Below are 19,272 nucleotides of genomic sequence, written 5' to 3' on the forward strand. Positions count from 1 at the left end.
TTCGAAAGTCCCGAAAATTGAGAAAGTATTAGGAGCACATGATATCGAAGGAGGTGGCACGAAATTCAGTAGTAGAACTCAACGACAAGTCAGACGGTCGAAAATTTTCGAAAATCTCGAAAATTGGAATTGTATTAGGAGCATATGATATCGAAGGAGGTGGCACGAAATTCAGTAGTAGAACTCGACGACAAGTCAGACGGCCGAAAATTGGCGAAAATTTTCGAAAGTCCCGAAAATTGAGAAAGTATTAGGAGCACATGATATCGAAGGAGGTGGCACGAAATTCAGTAGTAGAACTCGACGACAAGTCAGACGGTCGAAAATTTTCGAAAATTGAGTTTTTCAAGGTGTCGAAATCGGGAAGTAGGAAAAATTGACGGTTCAATAAATAAATACACAGATATGCTTTTTATCGTGTTTCTTTATTTATTCATTGTATTAATAATTTTTTTTAAACAATACAATACATTGGAAAGAATATAGATGCAATCACACTTTCATTTTCTGCTCTGCACGACATTAATGTGTGCATCTATGCAATTTACTTGCTTCATTGTTACTCCTAATGTAGGATTAGCAACATAATGATCGAAATGGGTGAGGCCGTTGCAAGCGGCTCCGTACTCTCCGTCTTTGTTCAATGCAATTACTGCACCCCTGAAGGTTGGATAATGTTCAGCGATTCTTTGAACTGCTGTGGTTGCAGCTGCAGATGGACTCGCACCTCGTCGCATTTCTTCCACGGCTAGGAAACTGGAAAAACATATATCATTTAAAAATTGCATATTCAGGCAGTCTGATGTTTTCTCGACTATTTACCTGGGCAGAAAGCGCATCATTACATCGCCGTCGCCTGTGCCAGCGGCTGCACCAACTTTTTGGTCAGCATATGCACCTGCACCTGCAATAGGGGAGTCCCCGATGCGACCAGGAATTTTGTTTCTGGCTCCATTGGTCGAGGTGCCTGCAGCTATGTGTCCATTCGAATCTATCGCAATTACTCCGATCGTGTCATGGTTGTCCTCGTCCACGTCCGACGCATATTCCTCTATTGTGTATTCCTGTTTATCCATGGAACGATATGGACCACAACTTTTCCTTGGGTCTGGATTTACATTCTGTAAAAGTAGTGGTTTAATCATCGATTAGTTCAATCACTTTTTACACTCACTGTAATTGTATCAAATATAACTTAGCAGCGAAATTTCGAAGTTCAAAGCTTTGAAAGTCCGTTTCTTTTAATATTTTAATCATTTAGTACGGAGGTTCGAAATTCGAAGCCTCGAAACTTCGATTCTCATCACCTTCGAAGTTTCAGAAATCGAAGCTTAGATCTCCGAAGGAAAGTAACAGCCCTAGTTCCTATGACATGATTTCGGACTGTATCGAGAATCTATACCTTCCAGAAATTAGGTTGACAATTATTAGCTCTCCAATCCATCCACATCTTCTTGGACTCCTGTGTCTGCAGAGACTCCTCTCTGAATCCCATTTCTAAAGCAAAATTCTTTGCCAATTCTCCGCCGAGCAGGGAATGTTTAGTATTGTGGAGAACTTTCCGAGCTACAGAAATAGCATTCTTCACATTTCTGAGAAGTCCTACACCACCCACGTCCATCGTGACTCTGTTAATACAAGAACAATTAGATAACAACATTCAAGAAATATATTATACAGAGAGGAAACAAATGTTATACCCATCCATGATTAATGCATCCAACGTGGTTTCTCCGGACTCATCCGGACTACCTCCGAATCCCACAGTCTTTCTGCATCTCTGTTCCTCGCAGAGAGTGCAACTTTCTTCTATCGCATCCAGAGCGCTTCTTCTTTGATTTTGTAGAACATCCCATGCTGAAAATAATTTCATATTTGAAGAGCTAGTGCTGTACTTTGTTGAAATTGTTTATAGAGGTTTACCTTTTTGCGTAGCATCCTTGTAGTCCCAGGTAATTACAACTAGAGGTACGCTACTATTTGTGGCAAACGTTGAGCCACAGATCGATAGGCAGATAGTGGTAGCAAGACAAGCAGCTAACGAAAGCTTCATCCTGACAGCTCTGTTCTAAGACTATTGATTGGTATTGAGTGCGATATAAATAGTCTTTGTTCATAGAATAGGTGGGGATTTATATCTCCTGTTATGTTCGATTGTATATATTTGTCGGTCACACAGTCTTCTCATGTAATCTGCAGTTGTCGGTAGACTGTCAAGAACCTCCTATCGTCGTTTTGTATTTACTCAAGACATGGATATTATTTTCATTGTGTATCACAGGTATTTGCTGAACATCTGCATGAAATTAATGATATAGATTAATCAGATAGATTGATAGGGACATGTACCGAAGTAATTCAATTATATTTTATGTTAATATTAATGATATCTTATCTAAATAGCTCGTGGAAAAGTTCCAAGTGATAACAGCTACATACACAGAACGTTTCAGCACAAACAGCGTATCGAAGTAGACCTAATAATTTCCGCAGATTAGACGCTTGAATTGACTGATTTATCTGTTTAGAAACGAGAGGCGTTCATTATAACAATCTAATTTAGAAAATACATGTTTCGGGCGAGGACGGTACGGTCGATGCGACAAGGATGAACATAGGTCTCGTACAGACACCGGAAGATCGTTATCATACTACTCAAATAGTTTTAGTATCTTAAAGTATATAGTTACTACTTAAATTTAAGTAAGTGCCGAATTTTGGCTATTTGTCCGCACTGTGCGGCGTCAAAAATGCAAATGATGGCGCTATCTATTAATCTATCTTTATGAAATCTGGAAACATTTAAATAGAAAAACCAATACAAAACCAATATCAAGCTCAAAGTCAATATTTTTGGTCTCAAAATGTTTCTAGTGGTTCATAATAGATCAGATTTTCGTAATTGTTTATTTAGGTTTCACTGACAAAAACACTGTAACCATCTAACGGCAGACGTCCGAACTGTCCAGAGCTAATCTGTATAGATGATAAGGAAATGAACGCGCCTAATTAAAATATGTCAGTTACTATCTTTATTCAATAAATATAATATTACATTGTAACATAAGGAATATATCCTGGTGTGGTGGTGTGTGATTCTGCAAATATATCTCTATGTACACACATTTAGCACACACGCGTACAACCATGACTGTATGTGCAGATGTGTATACATATATAATCTTTAATATAGATCTTTCTTCTCTAGAGACAGCACAAAACACGTAGTATGGTACAATATCGTTACAAGGACAGTTATGAATTTCCGGCGATCCCGTTAACGTTTCTCCAAGTGGTTCCTTTCTGAAGCCATTTAATTAAGAGAGTCTCCCACATTGTTAATTATCCTTCATACTGTTCGACAACGTTAAGTCGACAAGAAATGTCTCCTTCAATCGTTTAAAACAAAGTATTCCAAAGAATGTCGTTTCTTACAATTAAAAACGTCTTGCTGCAAATACACACATTCGCTACAACTCACAAAAATAAACGATTACACTTCACAGTTCCTTCTCCATTGTCCTAACAGCATGACTGAGCTCACGCGCGCGAATGTTGTACGACTGTTTTGCCCCTAATTAATCTATTATTTACAAGAGTCAGTCGTACGCTTCATCGGACCCATCTCGTCAACCGGAAACGCTTATTAAGAGGAGATGGTCGCGACAGTGGGCATAGATTCACAAGAAAATGATCTCATCAACACCTTATCCACAGGAGAAACGATAATATAACATGTACGAATCGAATTTAACATAATTAGATTGCGGATCTTTATGCAAAATAAAAATCTCTTACCCGAATTGCGACAAACTGGAGTGAAATAGAAATTTAAGTTGAGAATATTATAATAGTATGTTTAAATTTTTCTAATATATTTTTTCTCTTTTACATTACACCTACTAATTTTTGTCATAAATGCATAAAATCCACAGTCATAATACATTGTTCTTATTATCCGTTGACAAGGCGTTCACAGGAGAACCACCCGCTGTGGCGGCCGCTCTCGTCGGCAGAAGTAAAAAATAGGTACTTTCCGGCTGGCTGGTGCAGCCAGCCCTGACTTTAACTAAACAACTGTGTCCCCGCTAGAATTGGAAGAGCTTTTAAGACCATCCTCCATCCTCGAAGATGGCGGTTTCCACCGACGTGCCAGGGGCGGGAAGAGAGAAGGAGAGAGAGTCCCCGAGTAAAACGTTTCACATATGAAAATAGGTGTATACCATTTACATTTTATATCCCCCTATCACAATACACTGTCTAACATAAATGTTGTGGCTTGATATGTACAATATATTCATATATAAGTGTATGCGCAGGATGTATCAACCGAATGGTACCCTCCAATCATCTGCTCGAGTTATCGTTCCAGAAGAGAGGTCGTTCTATAAAGTAACTCAAAAGAGACAAAGTTGCGCTTTCCAGCTATGTCCAGAGACGTGTCTTCGCGCAGCAATAAATAAAGCAATTGTTCAGATGATCTCATTTAGCTGAGCCAGCCTGCGCATGTATACAATCTGCAGGATGGGCCATTTCACTTGATCGGGGTTTGCAAACATCCTGGAGGTCTTCCCACAAAAAGAAACAGAGATCTAAATCGACATCGACTCTATTTATACTCTTCGCGATCTGATATCAAGTTAAATGATCCATTCCCAGCAAATCCCGTTTGCTGTTCTCGCCCGTCTCCCGGGGACAGACATCCTAACGGCTTTGTACAGGTTTCAAGGGCCTCTAAATGCACTTGGATCGTTTGATTAATCTCAGTCTATGCGAACGTTGGGTCCTTCGACGCCCGACTCCCACCACGGCGGTGTCACAGAGGTGTCTATGAATGATAATTGACAATCTGAAAAGTCGACGGACAGAGCTAAAATGTGATGGTAGGGGTCGTGAGCTTCGGCCAGTTGGACAGAAACGTTTCAACGATTTCCTAGAGGAGGCACGCAAGAAACATAGCAGCACACATCAAGTTAGAGGACAGCGAGCACGGTTTTCTCTTCTCTACGGGACTCTCTCTCTCTCTCTTTCCATCCCCCCAAAGCGTTCTATCGTTGTCCTCAACCTAGGGTAAAACCGAACCAAAAAACGAGGGCGTAGAGTACGGCAGCCTGTCGTATGTATATACAGTGTCCTGTACGCTATTTACACGGGTCCTTCGTCCTCGCGATCGGAGGAAGGACCCGACCGCGATTATAGAAAAGAGTGGTGCTATTCCTGGCAATAAGCTTCGTCGTTTGTCCTTAGTTTCGCATGTTTGCGTTCGGTTCGAAGCTCATTACCAGGGGTAGTACAATACGATCGGTGTACCGCGGATCTCCGCGCGTTCATCGTAAATGCATAATGGTGTTTTTTTTTTCGCTAGATCCTTTAGGGAATCTTTCACTGACCAGTAGAAACGATTAACGAGAAACATGTGTTGGAGTATTTCGGCGCAGAGACTCGCAGTCTGAAAAGTCGGCTAAAGAAAGAATCGTTCTGCCAGGTGGTGGAGACAGGGAGAGGCAGTGTCCTCGTAGCAGCGTGCACCTGGTTGTCAGCTATCTGACGAAGGTGCAACGTTTCCCGGCGCTCGTCGCCCCGAGAATCAGGCTTAAGATCATTGGACGAAGTTGACGTTGAACGTGCCCACTTCCATGGCTTTGAGTCCGACGTCCTGCAGACCGTCCTTCAATCTCTGCAGGGTCTTGGTTCCGGTGAGCGAGGTTTGCGTGACGTTTAGGTTGGCCAGCTTGAAGAACGATGTCCCCTGCGTGATCCGGTCGGCCAGGGGGCAGTGTTTCAAGGCGACGTCGACCCCGACCGAGCAGCTGTATCCCTGCCGATGTAGTACCATCAGCGCGCTGTTCACCGGGAAGTTTGGCAGTTTCTGATCATGATTGGTCCTCAGGTTGAGCAGGTGAAGGTCGCAGGGGAAGCTCTGGCTCAGCAAACGGACCTCCGGTGCCATGCTGATCTCGGCCTCGGTCCCGTCCACCACAAACATGTTCACCGGGTAGTTGAGCGCGTTGCTCAAATGATTGGCAAACAAGGACGGCTTCGAGTGTTTCTCCTTCTCGCCGGCGGCGATGTCCTCGAGCAGCAGCCAATGCTTGATCACGGTCCTGCGGTTGTCGAGTAGACCCTCGCCCATCCCTCGCGAGTCGTCGTAGAGAGTCCTCCTGTCTAGCATCACCTCGAGCCAGCCTGGCTGATAGCTGGCGGCTCCTTGGCAGTGGTTCACCAGCAGAGTGAGCCTGTGGTTGGTGTCCTCGATGTACGCCATCGTGGTGATGGGGAAGTAATTTCCTTCTATGCCGATCCTCTCTATCTTCGTCCTCCGGATCATCTGGTGGCCGTTCAAGTCGGTGTAGAATTCTGGCGGGTCTCCGTTCAGTATGTCGGTCTGCAAGCGCATGAACATCTCCGTCTCTCGGTTCTTCGGCGGCGTCTCGAAGTCCACGATGTTCCTCAGGTAGATCGCCTCGGCTAGACCACCCTCTTTATGGTAAATGGCTACATGATGAGTCAACAGTTTCCCATATTCGACGGTTAAACGGGAGCTCAGCGTGCCGCTGACGATGTAGATCTTCTGGTGAGGCGTGTAAGCTTCTAGAACGTCCTTGTCCGTGTCCCTGAGGTTCGGGTCTGGCATGAAGAGGTACGCGCCGCTGTGGAACTGCGCCGACGTGTACGCGGCGAACTGTATCGCGCACTGCATGATCTTCCCGGTCGCTTTCTTCGTGACTCGCTTCAGGAACCCGGTCTGACCGTCGAACAGCAGCTTCATCTTCTGGTTCTCGAGCTGCACGTCGCCCACCTGCATCGGCTTGATGGGGAACACGTTGTCCTTGCCGCACCGGCTGCAGTAGACCGTCGAGATCGCTTCTACGGGTACCTTGTCGATCTGCTGGAGATGGTAGGTGACTATCGCCAGAGGTTTCAGCTCTACCACGAACAACAGCACGTAGACATCGTGGGTGATGCTCGTGGCGTTCATCACCGGAGCTATCTGATAGGGGATCGGGTTCTTTTGCGGGTCCAGTACGCGGATCTTGTACGAGGTTACTTTCAGACTGATCACCTCCTGCCTCGGCTGGGCCAGAGGGTTGAACAGGACGATCTTTTTGGTCTCCTGGCCGTTCACTCCGATCGGTATCTTCTTCGGCAGCTTCTCGTAACTGTCCCTGTCCGACTCCGCCAGCACGTACACGGAGTTCTGCTTGGTGGTGGTCCCGGCCAGCGACTGGATCACGAAGCTCTGCAAACTGGTGGTGTCCGAGATCGATTCGAACAGCTTCAGAGCGTAATCCTTCATGACGAACGACTTCGAAGTGCCCGTGATAGCGTCGTGATGCTGGAACAAACCCAGATTCCGCCTGGCCTTGACCAGTTTCTCGAAATACGTCTCGTACAGCATGAAGTCCTTGCCGGACTGCTTCGCCACGTTTAACGCTATCGTGTACAAAATCTCGGCGGATCTGAGGTTCGCCTCTAACTCCCGGTCCAAAATCTTCATGTACGGTCTCGTGGTGAAGTACCCGCTCCAATAAGCTGGCCTGCCTTCGCTGAAGATGTCCGAGTAGACGAAGAAGTCGCCTTGCAGGGTCGGGAACGACTCCACCCGTTTTCTGATTTCCCGGAAGTAGTCCTTAGGCGTGCCGAACACTATCTCCGCGTTGTATTCTTCTCGGCGACTGTTTATGTAGTCCATCAGGATCTTGTAGTTGGTGTACTGCTGGTCCCACTCCACCGCGTGGTCGTACCTGAAACCGGGAGCCTCGTTAGAGATGTACGATTACTCTGGAATGTTCTCGAAACTGTAGTATAGTGTACTAGAATAACTAGATGATTTTTAGGGTTACAATGTGGCAGTCAAAGTGTTAAGGGGGTAGACTCCTTTCTAGGATTGCAAAGATGGGGCTTTTCAGTAGTTAAAAGCACTAGATAAAAGATCAATGTAGGCCGCGATCGCCCTCTAAAATCCTATTTTTACGTTTACGAGGCGATTTGCATTATTCGGCAGCATATAGCTGTCACAGCTTCATGAAAATAGCTACATGCGCTGCTGTATGATTCCGAATAGTGCAAATTACCCTAAAAATGGGACTTTTGAGGACGACGTGGCCTAGATTGATCTTTTATCTAGCGCTTTTGACTACTGAAAAACTTCATCTATGCATTATTGAGAAATAAGTATTGAAAAACGAGTCTATCCCCTTAATTACCCCATCCTACTTTGTCTAAAAGCTTTTATTATTCTTTCTACAGTGTCGAGGACGTTTGGGGTTCCAGGAAGGGACGATGCTCACCGGAAGTCATCGCCAAGAGGCATCAGCACCACGTTATGAGCGAATAACGATCCAGTGCGAGAATACTGTTCCAGGAGCAGCTCCGCCATCTGTTTCACGTTGACCGGCGTGATCTCGACGGCTCTGACAGAGTACTCGGTGTACTCGCCACGGATCTTCCGGAAGTCAAAGTTCAGGCAGACGTGAGGATGAGGACCGCACGAGTGCTTGATGTTGTAGATGTCGAAGGGTTGATTGTGGGTGAGCATGTCCGCCTCGCCTGTCTGGTCCCAAGGCTGCAGCCACACAAAGTCGCCGTATTGTTTCTTGGCGAACCATTGTTTCCACGCGTAGTGGATCCTCTGGATCACGGTACCGGAAGCTCCAGACGCCTTCAGGAAGTAGGGGATGGTCCCACCGTGGCCGAACGGGTCCACGGACCAACCGGACTCGGGAACCACGTCCAGATTCGTCTTCAGCCACTGGTGACCTGAAATTAGAATTTTGTTAATACCTGATAAATATCCCCTTGCCACCCAATTAAGGCATACAACGACACTGACTCGGACATTTATCTTTACCAATTATTTTTAACCCTCAGCACTCGAGTGGTGACTCAAAATATTGTTTACATTATTCAACATGTTGGTATCTAATCGATTACTAGATATTTAAGTATGGTATGAGGGTATTTACAGGGTGAGTCACCTAACGTTGCCACCTCAAATATCTTTGTTGTTTTTAAAGACACGCCAAATGTCTGAAGGACAAAGTTGAATGGTTCAGTGGGGCTCACATGACACCAAAAGTATTTTTGTTTTTATGTGATTTATTTTAGAGATATCAAGGTCACCTATATTTTTTTAAATGCCACTTGGTATTTTGGACTTGACAGTATTATAGCCCGTATCAAGACGAATTCAACGGCCTAGTATACCATGACCTTAGGGTGACCTTAAAGTACCATTTAAAAAAATGAGGCTGGCCTTTTCAATTAAAAAAATATTTTCAACAAAAGTCGATCAGATTGGCTATAAAATTTGCAATAAAAAAAGTTCGAAAATTTTTATTTTTAAACAACAAAGATATTTCAGGTGGTGACTCACCCTGTAAAGGAATCATGTAAAATGGAGTTATTTTAGCTTGGAAGAAATATTTAATTTTGAATGACTGCAGAGGGTTAAGGGTTCAACAAAATTTCTTCTCTTGCATTTCTTTTGTTCGCACATTGCGATCCTGAGTCATTATTGTACGGGAGTGTAGCATAAAATGGAGGAACGGCTCGTTCTACATTCCTTTTAATCGAGTGTTATTTAGTAAATCGTCTTCGGCGGTATTGTTCCACGGAATCGCGTTTCTTTTCAGAGTGTTTGGTGTTGAGGTAGCACGCTCGGATGAGTCTTTTGAGCGGTTGTCCATTAAGACACTGAAAGCTACAGCGTGCGCGAGAAGAGAAAGAGAGAAGTGGGGTGTGGGGTTCTCGCGCGAAACGACGAAGGTTCTCGTTAAATTTCAAGCCGGAATTTCCCCTCTTTCAGCGTCGGCTATCCTCATCGTCGTCGCGATCGCGGAATATTTATCGTGAGCCGGGTAAATATTATACGGATGTTCATTTAAACAGACACGGCTCGGGGAACAACGGATCCCTTGCGAAATACGTACTCGCCATTTACCAACCGAGGGATTCCGTGTGCCAAGAGATCTATCTCATCGAGACAAACAAATATTTGTTCGGGGAAAAGGGCCGACGAACAGATCGCGGAACGGAGGGAATCTATGAGAAGAATTTTCCGAGGCTGCAGAAAAATTTGCAGGGTCTACAAAAATTACTGGAGCTGATACGGGTAGACTGTAAACAATTTATAGGAACGTTAAAAAATTCCGCGAGGTGGAAGATAGTGGGGGTACCGAAATTTGCAGAGTGTGTAAAAAAATTGTGGAGCTTCAGAGCAGGTTTTGGGATCGGCGAAAACTTGCTCGGGCTTGCTGAGGAATTGCAGTGATTGTTGGTGTACGCGTAGGGTTTCGAAACGGCACGGATGCAGTGGCAAATATCAATTCTGTGCGAGAGTGTCTGCGATGCTGCGTCGAGCGGAATATCCACGTGGCTTGCTGCACATTGTGTAGTTACAGGTGCGATAAATCGTCAACGTAGAACCCGAAACGCAGTCTCTATCCCCCGTGGCAACGAATCTGGATTAACTCCCGGCTGTTGTACGGGGTCAGACAGGATTGTCTGGTCGGCGAGGAATGCGAGGTCTGTGGCGGAGAGGGAGCTGATAAATAGGCATCGATTACGAACCACGCGCGCCCTATTCGGAGTCTGCCATCCCTCACGAATGCGCGAACTTCCAAAATTTTATTCCAGAAAAAATGTGCATCGATAAAGATTCGGACGATACGGTCAATTATTTTTGTGGAAATAAATGATATTGTCTCCGTGAATTATACAGTGCCAACGACTCGACCGCAGATCTTCGTGCAAAATAAAAATTGTCTACGTCAATAGTCGTCCTAGTTTCAATCTACGAGAATAGTTAAATTATGTCAGTAAATTATTTATGTTCACACATAAATGATCGTCTCCGTGAATTATACAGCACCAACGACCAGACTGCACATCTTCATGCATAATAAAGATTGAGCCGTTTATTTTGAAAGTGGCCCAAGTCCGTGTGAGTTTAAATTCAATGAAATTAAAAATATACGTACAGGAGACCAATGTATCTAAGAGAGTTAAATTTGCAATTCCTATTAAAACAATAGCAATTATTAAGCGAATAATATGCGTCTTCTTACAAAGTTTCATTGAAATTGGTTGACGGATAAAAAAGCTATGGGCATATTGTAAGATGTAAAAATCTTTGAATTTACGGTTTACCATTCATTTAAATCGCAGATTCTTACGATTTTTGGTATTTTCAATCAATTATATTTCGTAACATCCTCGATCGATTTCAATGAAACTTTGTACAAGTGTATAACTTACTTAGACCTACCAAAGAGGCGCCTTCTACATTTTCATTACAGGTACAGATAAAAAATTTAAAAATCGTGACCTTCACTATTTCCTTCGCAATTGCGACCAACAATTAAAAAAAAATTATTTACACATTAGCTAGTAAACTAATCCGTCTAACGTCTGAAAAGAAACTCAAGCTGTTGGGTCCAATTTTGAAAAGGTAATTAGTTCTTCGAATACTTTGTACACCGACTGTATACAGGGTGACCCAGCTAGCTTGACCACCTTGAATATCTTTGTTGTTTTTAAAGATACGGCAAATGCCAGAAGGACAAAGTTGAATGGTAAAATGGTGCTCATTTTTTTACAGATATGAAGGTCACCTTCATTTTTTAAAATGGAATGAGATATTTTTTAATACATCAATCGATGCAGCTGGATATTCGTTATAAAAAGGTACTGACCTATGTATGCCGAAGAGTTAGTAGTTCAGGAGATGTTTCAATTTAAATAATTCGAAAACACCATTACTATATCGTACTAAGCAATTAGCGTTTATTTACTAATGTAACGTCTCAGTATACTGATATATTGGTATATTGATGTATTAAAAAATACCTCATTCCATTTAAAAAAATGAAGATGACCTTCATATCTCTAAAAGAAATTACATAAAAACTACAATTTTTTTGGTATCGTATGAGGCCTATTTTACCATTCAACTTTGTCCGTCAGACATTTGACGTTCTTTAAAAATAACAAAGATATTCAAGGTGGTCAAGTTAGCTGGGATATCCTGTATAGTACCAATGACCAGACTGCAGATCTTCATGCAAAATAAAAATAGTCTGCGTCGATAGTCGCCCTAGTTTCAACGTACGAGATGAAAATCTTTTGATTAATTTGCAACCCGGTGCAAACGACCGAACAAACAAATGAACGAGGAGCCAGGGGGTGGGTAGCAGGGCCATCCCCGTAATTCCCGGAGCCATTAACGCGATCGTGGCTCAGCGTGCCCGAAATTTGCCGAGTTTCGTGCACGGAACAACGAGCGCGTCGAGCGCTCGTGTTAACGCGATTGTCGCTGATGCGCCCGCCGGTGTTCCCCGGATTTGCGAAGGCATAAGGGGACGCGTCGTCCTCCTCCTCCACCCCGGTTTTCGACTGTCAAAGATTTTCTTGCTTCAAAGTTACTCCTCATGAAATTCCGACGAGGGGACCCGAAAAAGGGTGAACAGCGCAGCAAACAGGCGTCCTGAGGGAGGCTCCACGGCGAAATTAGGCCGTCACGGGAACATTTGGGTGACCCGGTTCCCCGTGGATCCCGCGGGACTCCGATAAGACTCGTCCCGAAGCCCCGCTTCGTCGCTTCGGCGTCCCCGAGCGGAATTTACGAGCCATAAATTTCAGCTGTGCCCGCGGAATCGCGTTCGTCGCTCTCTCTGCTTTTTCAACCGTATCGAAAGTCGGTCGTCTGCTCGGTCAGATTCGCTGAATTCCACCGGAACACGCAAGAATCCGAAACCGTGGACCACCTTTTTCTTCGTAAAATATTCCTCAGCATTTGTGCCGACCTTGTGGAGCATGTTTGTTTCCTGATCCTGAGTATTCGAAGTGGAGCAGCTGGTGGGAAGGTTGACGTCCGGCGACAGCAATTACGATGATGTAGAGGCCGCTCGAAGGGCCACGTTTTATCCCTGTCCCTAATTGTGCCTGGCCAAGTGTGACCGGCATCCGCGGCTCCGTCGTGCTCGGAATAGCTCGAGCACGCTCTCGAACGTTCGCTCTCTGCGATCGCGGAGCCATGGCCGACGCTGCGCTGGAAATTGCGTTAATTATTCGGGGATGACGGAGTCGCAAATTGCGCGTTTCCATGGCTGGCCAGCGAGCGTTATTAGTGCCGCGACGACTGGACCTGGATCGAAACACGCGCTCCCACCCGATTCTCCATCGCAAAATCTATTGAAAAGCTGGAAAGAATTTTTCCCGTAAGAGGGTGCGTTCCTGAGAAAATTCTCCCAGAAGTATTGGGGGTTGAAAGGAGCCTCGGAACTAAAAAGAAGAGATGGGGGAGAAATTCTGAAATAATTTCTGAAGGGATTGTCTTCGGGATTGATTAAAAACTTTTTTAAATTCGCCGTGAGTAATGCGGACTCGAGGGGAGGGGGATGGAAATTGAAAAGTCGAACAAAGATACGGAAATCATTTCCGCCGTTTGTCGGAGAGTTTCCGGGACAAAGAGCCACCCTTCGTACGAGAGAGATCGCCGTTAAAGGGTCTCGAGTATTTTCCAGGGGTTGCGTGCAAGGGTTGGAAAAAGTTGCGATCGAAAATCCACGGATTTCGACGCTTCGAGATGAACGACAGGGATGAAAAGAGCGAGAAACAGGGTGGGTAAGAGGGCGGAGGATTATCGGGAACGGGGGTGCCAACGACGAAGGGTGTGGCTTGGTCTAATACGAGGGAACAAACCATTAAACTACACTCAGCCGGTGCTCGACTGATTATAACTCATTAGACACGACATGTGTGCATTAAGCGAGTTATCGCGCGCGTAGAACGACCCCCATCCAGGGGGTGAATCTGTGGACGACAACCCGCGAGAACCCCGGAGCCAAAGAAACGTTCAGCGAGTTTAATCGCCAACGCTTTTAGCACCTCCGTCGGTTTATATTTATTCGAGAAGAAGAAGAAAATTTCAGTGGTCGAGGAACCGTTGGGGTTGAAAACCAGGTGGACATTAATAAACCTTCAGTATTTTATACAAACACTATGTTGTTGTTTCTCTTGTGGCGAAGTAATCGATGCCAGTAATTATGCTGAACAATATGACTTTAAACTTTAAATAACAAAGTGTATAAAATTGATTTAACAATAGTTAAATAGGCTGTGAGATTGTGGACAACACTGTATTGTTTACTGTCTTACATCAAAGTAAGTTATGCTGTATAATATGACTTCAAATAACAAAGTGTATGAAATTAATTTAACAATAGTTAAGCAGGCTGTGAGATTGTGGACAATATTCTATTGTTAATTCTCTTACGTCGAAGGAAATTATTCTGAATAATATGACTTCAAATAATAAAGTGTATAAAATTGATTTACCAATCTTTAAATAGGCTGTGAGATTGTGGACAGCACTGTATTGTTTATTGTCTGACTTCGAAGTAAATTATGCTGTATAATATGACTTCAAATAACAAAGTGTATGAAATTAATTTACCAATCTTTAAATAGGCTGTGAGATTGTGGACAGCACTGTATTGTTTACTGTCTTACATCAAAGTAAGTTATGCTGTATAATATGACTTCAAATAACAAAGTGTATGAAATTAATTTAACAATAGTTAAGCAGGCTGTGAGATTGTGGACAATATTGTATATTGTTAATTCTCTTACGTCGAAGGAAATTATTCTGAATAATATGACTTCAAATAACAAAGTGTATGAAATTAATTTAACAATAGTTAAGCAGGCTGTGAGATTGTGGACAATATTGTATATTGTTAATTCTCTTACGTCGAAGGAAATTATTCTGAATAATAAGACTTCAAATAACAAAGTGTATGAAATTAATTTAACAATAGTTAAGCAGGCTGTGAGATTGTGGACAACACTGTATTGTTTATTGTCTTACGTCGACGTAAATTATACTGTATAATATGACTTCAAATAACAAAGTGTATAAAATTGATTTACCAATCTTTAAATAGGCTGTGAGATTGTGGACAGCACTGTATTGTTTATTGTCTGACGTCGAAGTAAATTATGCTGTATAATATGACTTCAAATAACAAAGTGTATGAAATTAATTTAACAATCTTTAAGTAGGCTGTAAGATTGTGAACGTGACATATCTGTGAGGGCGGTAGCGAGCGTGTCGTGAATTTTTCGGAAGGTCTGTATTAAGGGTGGTTTTTCGGTCCGGGTCGGAGCGATCGTAAATGTTTGATCGAGGCACGATCAGGACCAGCAGCGTGACCTATAGATGACTATCGGTGAAAGAGCGACGCGATTCGAAACGGGAGCGATAAAGGTGACACATTGAGAGGAGAAAACGTGGGTGGATTAGCCGCGAATCAATCTTTTAGAGGGTCGAAAGAATGTCGTCCGGAGTAAAAATTGAGCGTCGATGAAATTCTCAGGCTGTCTGACCTTCGGCGACCGGTGTGTGTCATCGACTGTCAGAGTCTGACAGGTTCGGTTCGGTTCGATAGAGCGTCGACCTCGACTACTGACAGACTCGTCTAGTGGCGAGCTGTCGCATTAGTCAGCCGGAAGAGCAAACGCCGCGCCGCGCCGGATAATAAATACTCCGCGCCCCACTTGTTGCTTTTATTTCGCGAGGATATCGAAGACGACTCCTTGGAATGACCTCTGTTTACCCTAGTCGGCGACAAAGAACTAGAATGCATTTTCAAATAGTCTCTCCTTGCTCGTGCGATGTGCAAAATATTTCCCTTCATTCGTTTATCCCTAGGACACATCCGAATTCCCCCTGGACGGCAAGAATAACCGTATAACCTAATCCAGGATCCAAATATACATCATCTCTCAGGAGACCATTCCCAGCGGCGTTAGAATAATCGTTTCTAGGTAGTTAATTAAAAAGCGTTCTCGTTAATTTGCTCTCGGAACGAGATCCGCAACGAGTAGTTTATATTTTATGCAGCCCCGGGCAGCGTCCCTCGTCTTTTTGGGGCTGCGGGACTTTAATTTATATTACCCCTGTGGCTCCGTTCAGCTTGTCGATAAGAAAAACTACTCGGTGAACGAAAAGTAACGACCGCGAACCATTCGGTTGGAGTCACGAATGTCCAGAGGGCATTTCAACATGATCCTACCAAGACGCACACCGGGTGTCCAAAATTCTCCTCATCGTCTCCAATACCAATATCGGTGTCCGTTTGCGAGCTCGACGTATACCGGGTGTCTTCGCGAAGTACAGGTCTTCGGAGGAACAGGGTCGAAGGAACGTCGCGCTCGCTGGATTTTCGGAAGATCGAATCGGTCAGGAGATAACGCGGCCGCTCGTTAGCCGCCGCTAATTTCCATCGGCTCGCCGAAACGAGCGAGGCGGTCTCTCGGTAATGGACTCGTCCCGGTGCACTTCCGGTTATTATCGTGCTTCCTGCGGGAGCACCGGGGCTCCTAGGTGGATCGCGGTTATCTCGATTTCTGCAATTGTCGATATCAACGGCCCTCCTAGCGAGAGCGCTCTCGCTCGCTCGCTTATCTACCGTCGAACAGGATCCCGGGCTCGGGTTCGGGTTCGGACTCTGGTGAGAGCTCCGAGCGGGTTAATCCACCGAGTCCGCTCCTCGATGTCGCTTTAATTGCGACCGTTCGCCTATATCTAGCTCCGCTATCGTTTGCTTGTTAGCGCAGTCCCGTGCACCGGTTCTGCTCCAAGTATTCGACGTTTGTACTCTCCGAGGAACTTATTTTTTTATTCCTTATTCTGTCTGGACCTTCCTGCAAGTACAGGATCGTCAATCGTTTTTCTTTTTAGGGTTCGTATTTCTAATTTGCTTTTCGTACGGTGGAACGCCACGGAGAAATAGCTGTGGACGTTCCGGCGAGGTCGTATAACGTGTTGCGTCCCGGTCGTTACATATTCACGCGGCGAATATTTGCCGATACGTCGGCGTGTAAATAGCGACACACACGTATTGACCGCGTCTGCCCGGGGAATTTAACGTCCTGGACAAGCGCGAACCTGGCATACATATTCAGAGGCCTAATAATTGCAAGTTAATACAGCCGGCCGGCATTGTTCCGCTGTTGGCCATCTTGAAATCGCTGCTGCGTTCGACAGATCATTTTACGCGACGCACACGCATCGTATGCACAACATTACGTACGTACACGCTTCACAGTAGAAATGATATTTCAGGAACGAACAATTCTTTTCACCGACCCTCTTCTCCAAGCTTCAAGGTGTTTACGCAACCCCTTAGCAAGGCAACACGGTTAGAGCTCCGTCGGCGGAGATGAAGGGAAAAATCTGTCTCGCCGGAAAAAGCTTTCGCGGTCGCGGTAATTATTATCGCGGAAGATGGCGGTCTCGGGATCCGTGTACCGGCTTCCATCCCTCCCTGAGCCCCCGGGTAATCGGTGGAATTCCACGAGCAGAATAAAATCTCTCGCGGCATTAAACCGTGCTCCGGATCCTTTTCCTTTCGTCGGGAACCGTAATCAGAGGGCGTTAGGGGAGAACGAGAGCAATTTTCTCGAGACCAGGTCGAAGTGGGGTGTGCAGGGCCGGGGGTGAGGAGGGTGCCTCGGTCGCCCCTCTTTATTGCGAGCAGCCGTCGAGCACTCGAGCACTCGAGCACGTCCCCTGGATCGACGAGAAATCCCTTCCTCAAGAAGACGCGGTGCCTTCGCGGTTATTGCGCCTCCTCTCCTCCGAGGCGAAACGTCCGGAGCATCCTCCACTTCCGGCCCCGCTTCCCCGCTTGGATATTAACCCCCATCCACCGCCATCTTCCTTCCACTTTTTCCTGCAACCGGCTCTCCTCGCTTTTGCTCGGTACTCGACGCAGAGAACATTCTTTTCGTCAAAACCACCACCAATTTTTATTTTCAGGGACCGAACAGCTGGCAAATAAATGAGGAACAGGCGCTAGCGGTAGGGTAATTTTTACAGCTTCAATTAGTCTGTAAAAGAAGATTGTTCAGCTTCCATTTGTTACAGCACCAGAGAGAATGGTTCGGCGAAAAAATACCTTCGATCAGTTGATCCAGCATGGCGTAGATGTGCGAGGTCGCCTCGTCGGTCATCACCCAGCCTCCAGTGGTCATCTCCAGCCTGCCATCCTTCACCAGCCTCTTCACCACCATCTTCTTCGTGGGATGAGCGCTGCAAAAGAATAATATGTCATTAGAAAAAATTAAAAAGTATAAATATCTTATCCGCAAAATAACCCGGACATTTTACTACGTCTGATGCATTTAAAGAGCATTGTCTTCAATTGTTCCAGGACTAGTATACCGATAGGGTCTACAGAATCGACTATTCAGCAGGAAAGTATGGAGAAAAGCCGCGTCGAAATGGCGGCGGCCACTTACGCTCCACGGGTCGGCTTTTGTTCGCCGTTGTAGGCGTACACCGCAACGTCTGCCGGGTCCGGCGATTATAATAAAGTCTACTTTCTCTCCCCGCAAAGTACGCCCAGAGTTCGCCGTTCCCATCGAAACAATTCCCCGAGACCGCAACCCCGGGAACAAACGGAGCCCCGGGAGCGGTTTCCGCGTAATAACCGGAGCGGAGGTCGCGAAGACGAATTCCTTTCCACTGGTAGTCAAGACGCGTTCGATCCCCGTGCTCAAGGTTAAACGGCCTGAAACCTCCAACCTCCCCCACACCGAAATGCCTGTGTCTTGACGATCCGCTAACAATCGAGGTCGAGCCCGAAATGCTCGCTCCGAATGCTGGTCCTGAATTCCAACTCGAATGAGAAGGGAGTTGTTCAATCTTCAGACCTCATTTCCAACCAGCGCTGGCAAAAATAGATGACAATGGATGGCCTTGAAACGCCAGCGTGAAACCTGGATAAAGGCATGGAGTGCCATTTCAGTAATTGTAAGACGTCCTTCTTGAATTTGTTATTTAGTTTATTGTAATTGATTGTAGAAGCTATTTCCGGACAATCTGCGTCACCATGCTGCGAGATCTCGTAGGAATGTTCGCTCTCGAATTTCTAAGCCTCGCGGAGACCGCCTGCGATCGCGCAAAATGGCCGCAAAGCACAGGTAATCCAGTGGTTGTTGGGGCGGGTCTCTCGCGGTCGAAAACCGGAAACAGAAGTAAACCGGAATTCATTGGTGGTTTACGAGCAACGGGGACGCGGAAACGCGACGCGGCACACCTCGGATCGCGTAAATCCCGGTCCGGTTCGGTCCGGTCCGGCTGGAATGCAACCGGCAATAAATATGATTTGTATCGCGGATTGTATCGCTGGAAATTACAAGTCGCCCACCGTTACACGTTCGCCGGCGGCTATCTGCGATGTAACTCACAATTACAAGGCC

The 19,272-nt window shown here is 45.3% G+C and overlaps 2 protein-coding genes across 5 annotated transcripts in view; both read right to left on the minus strand.

Annotated features, from left to right (window-relative positions):
- Positions 1-406: 406 nt before the first annotated feature.
- On the minus strand, positions 407-2,864 carry LOC143218641 (N(4)-(Beta-N-acetylglucosaminyl)-L-asparaginase-like). The gene is made up of 6 exons (XM_076443971.1): positions 2,440-2,864; positions 1,924-2,296; positions 1,701-1,857; positions 1,403-1,628; positions 823-1,121; positions 407-756 (listed from the first exon to the last, which is right to left on the minus strand). The coding sequence occupies exons 2-6, from the start codon at positions 2,051-2,053 to the stop codon at positions 501-503; spliced, it is 1,068 nt and encodes a 355-aa protein (XP_076300086.1). The 5' UTR covers positions 2,054-2,296; positions 2,440-2,864; the 3' UTR covers positions 407-500.
- Positions 2,865-3,009: 145 nt separating this feature from the next.
- Alpha-man-iib (alpha-Mannosidase class II b) overlaps positions 3,010-19,272 on the minus strand; it is a 135,046-nt gene continuing 118,783 nt past the window's right edge. For all 4 annotated transcript variants that reach the window (XM_076443925.1, XM_076443924.1, XM_076443929.1 and 1 more), the window contains 3 exons: positions 17,967-18,100; positions 8,292-8,760; positions 3,010-7,745 (listed from right to left, as the gene is read on the minus strand). In XM_076443925.1, coding sequence (XP_076300040.1) covers positions 5,600-7,745; positions 8,292-8,760; positions 17,967-18,100 — 2,749 coding nt within the window. In that variant the 3' untranslated portion in view covers positions 3,010-5,599. The remainder of the gene's footprint in view (positions 7,746-8,291; positions 8,761-17,966; positions 18,101-19,272) is intronic.

The sequence above is a fragment of the Lasioglossum baleicum genome, chromosome 20 (assembly GCF_051020765.1).
Source record: "Lasioglossum baleicum chromosome 20, iyLasBale1, whole genome shotgun sequence".
Lineage (NCBI taxonomy): Eukaryota > Metazoa > Arthropoda > Insecta > Hymenoptera > Halictidae > Lasioglossum > Lasioglossum baleicum.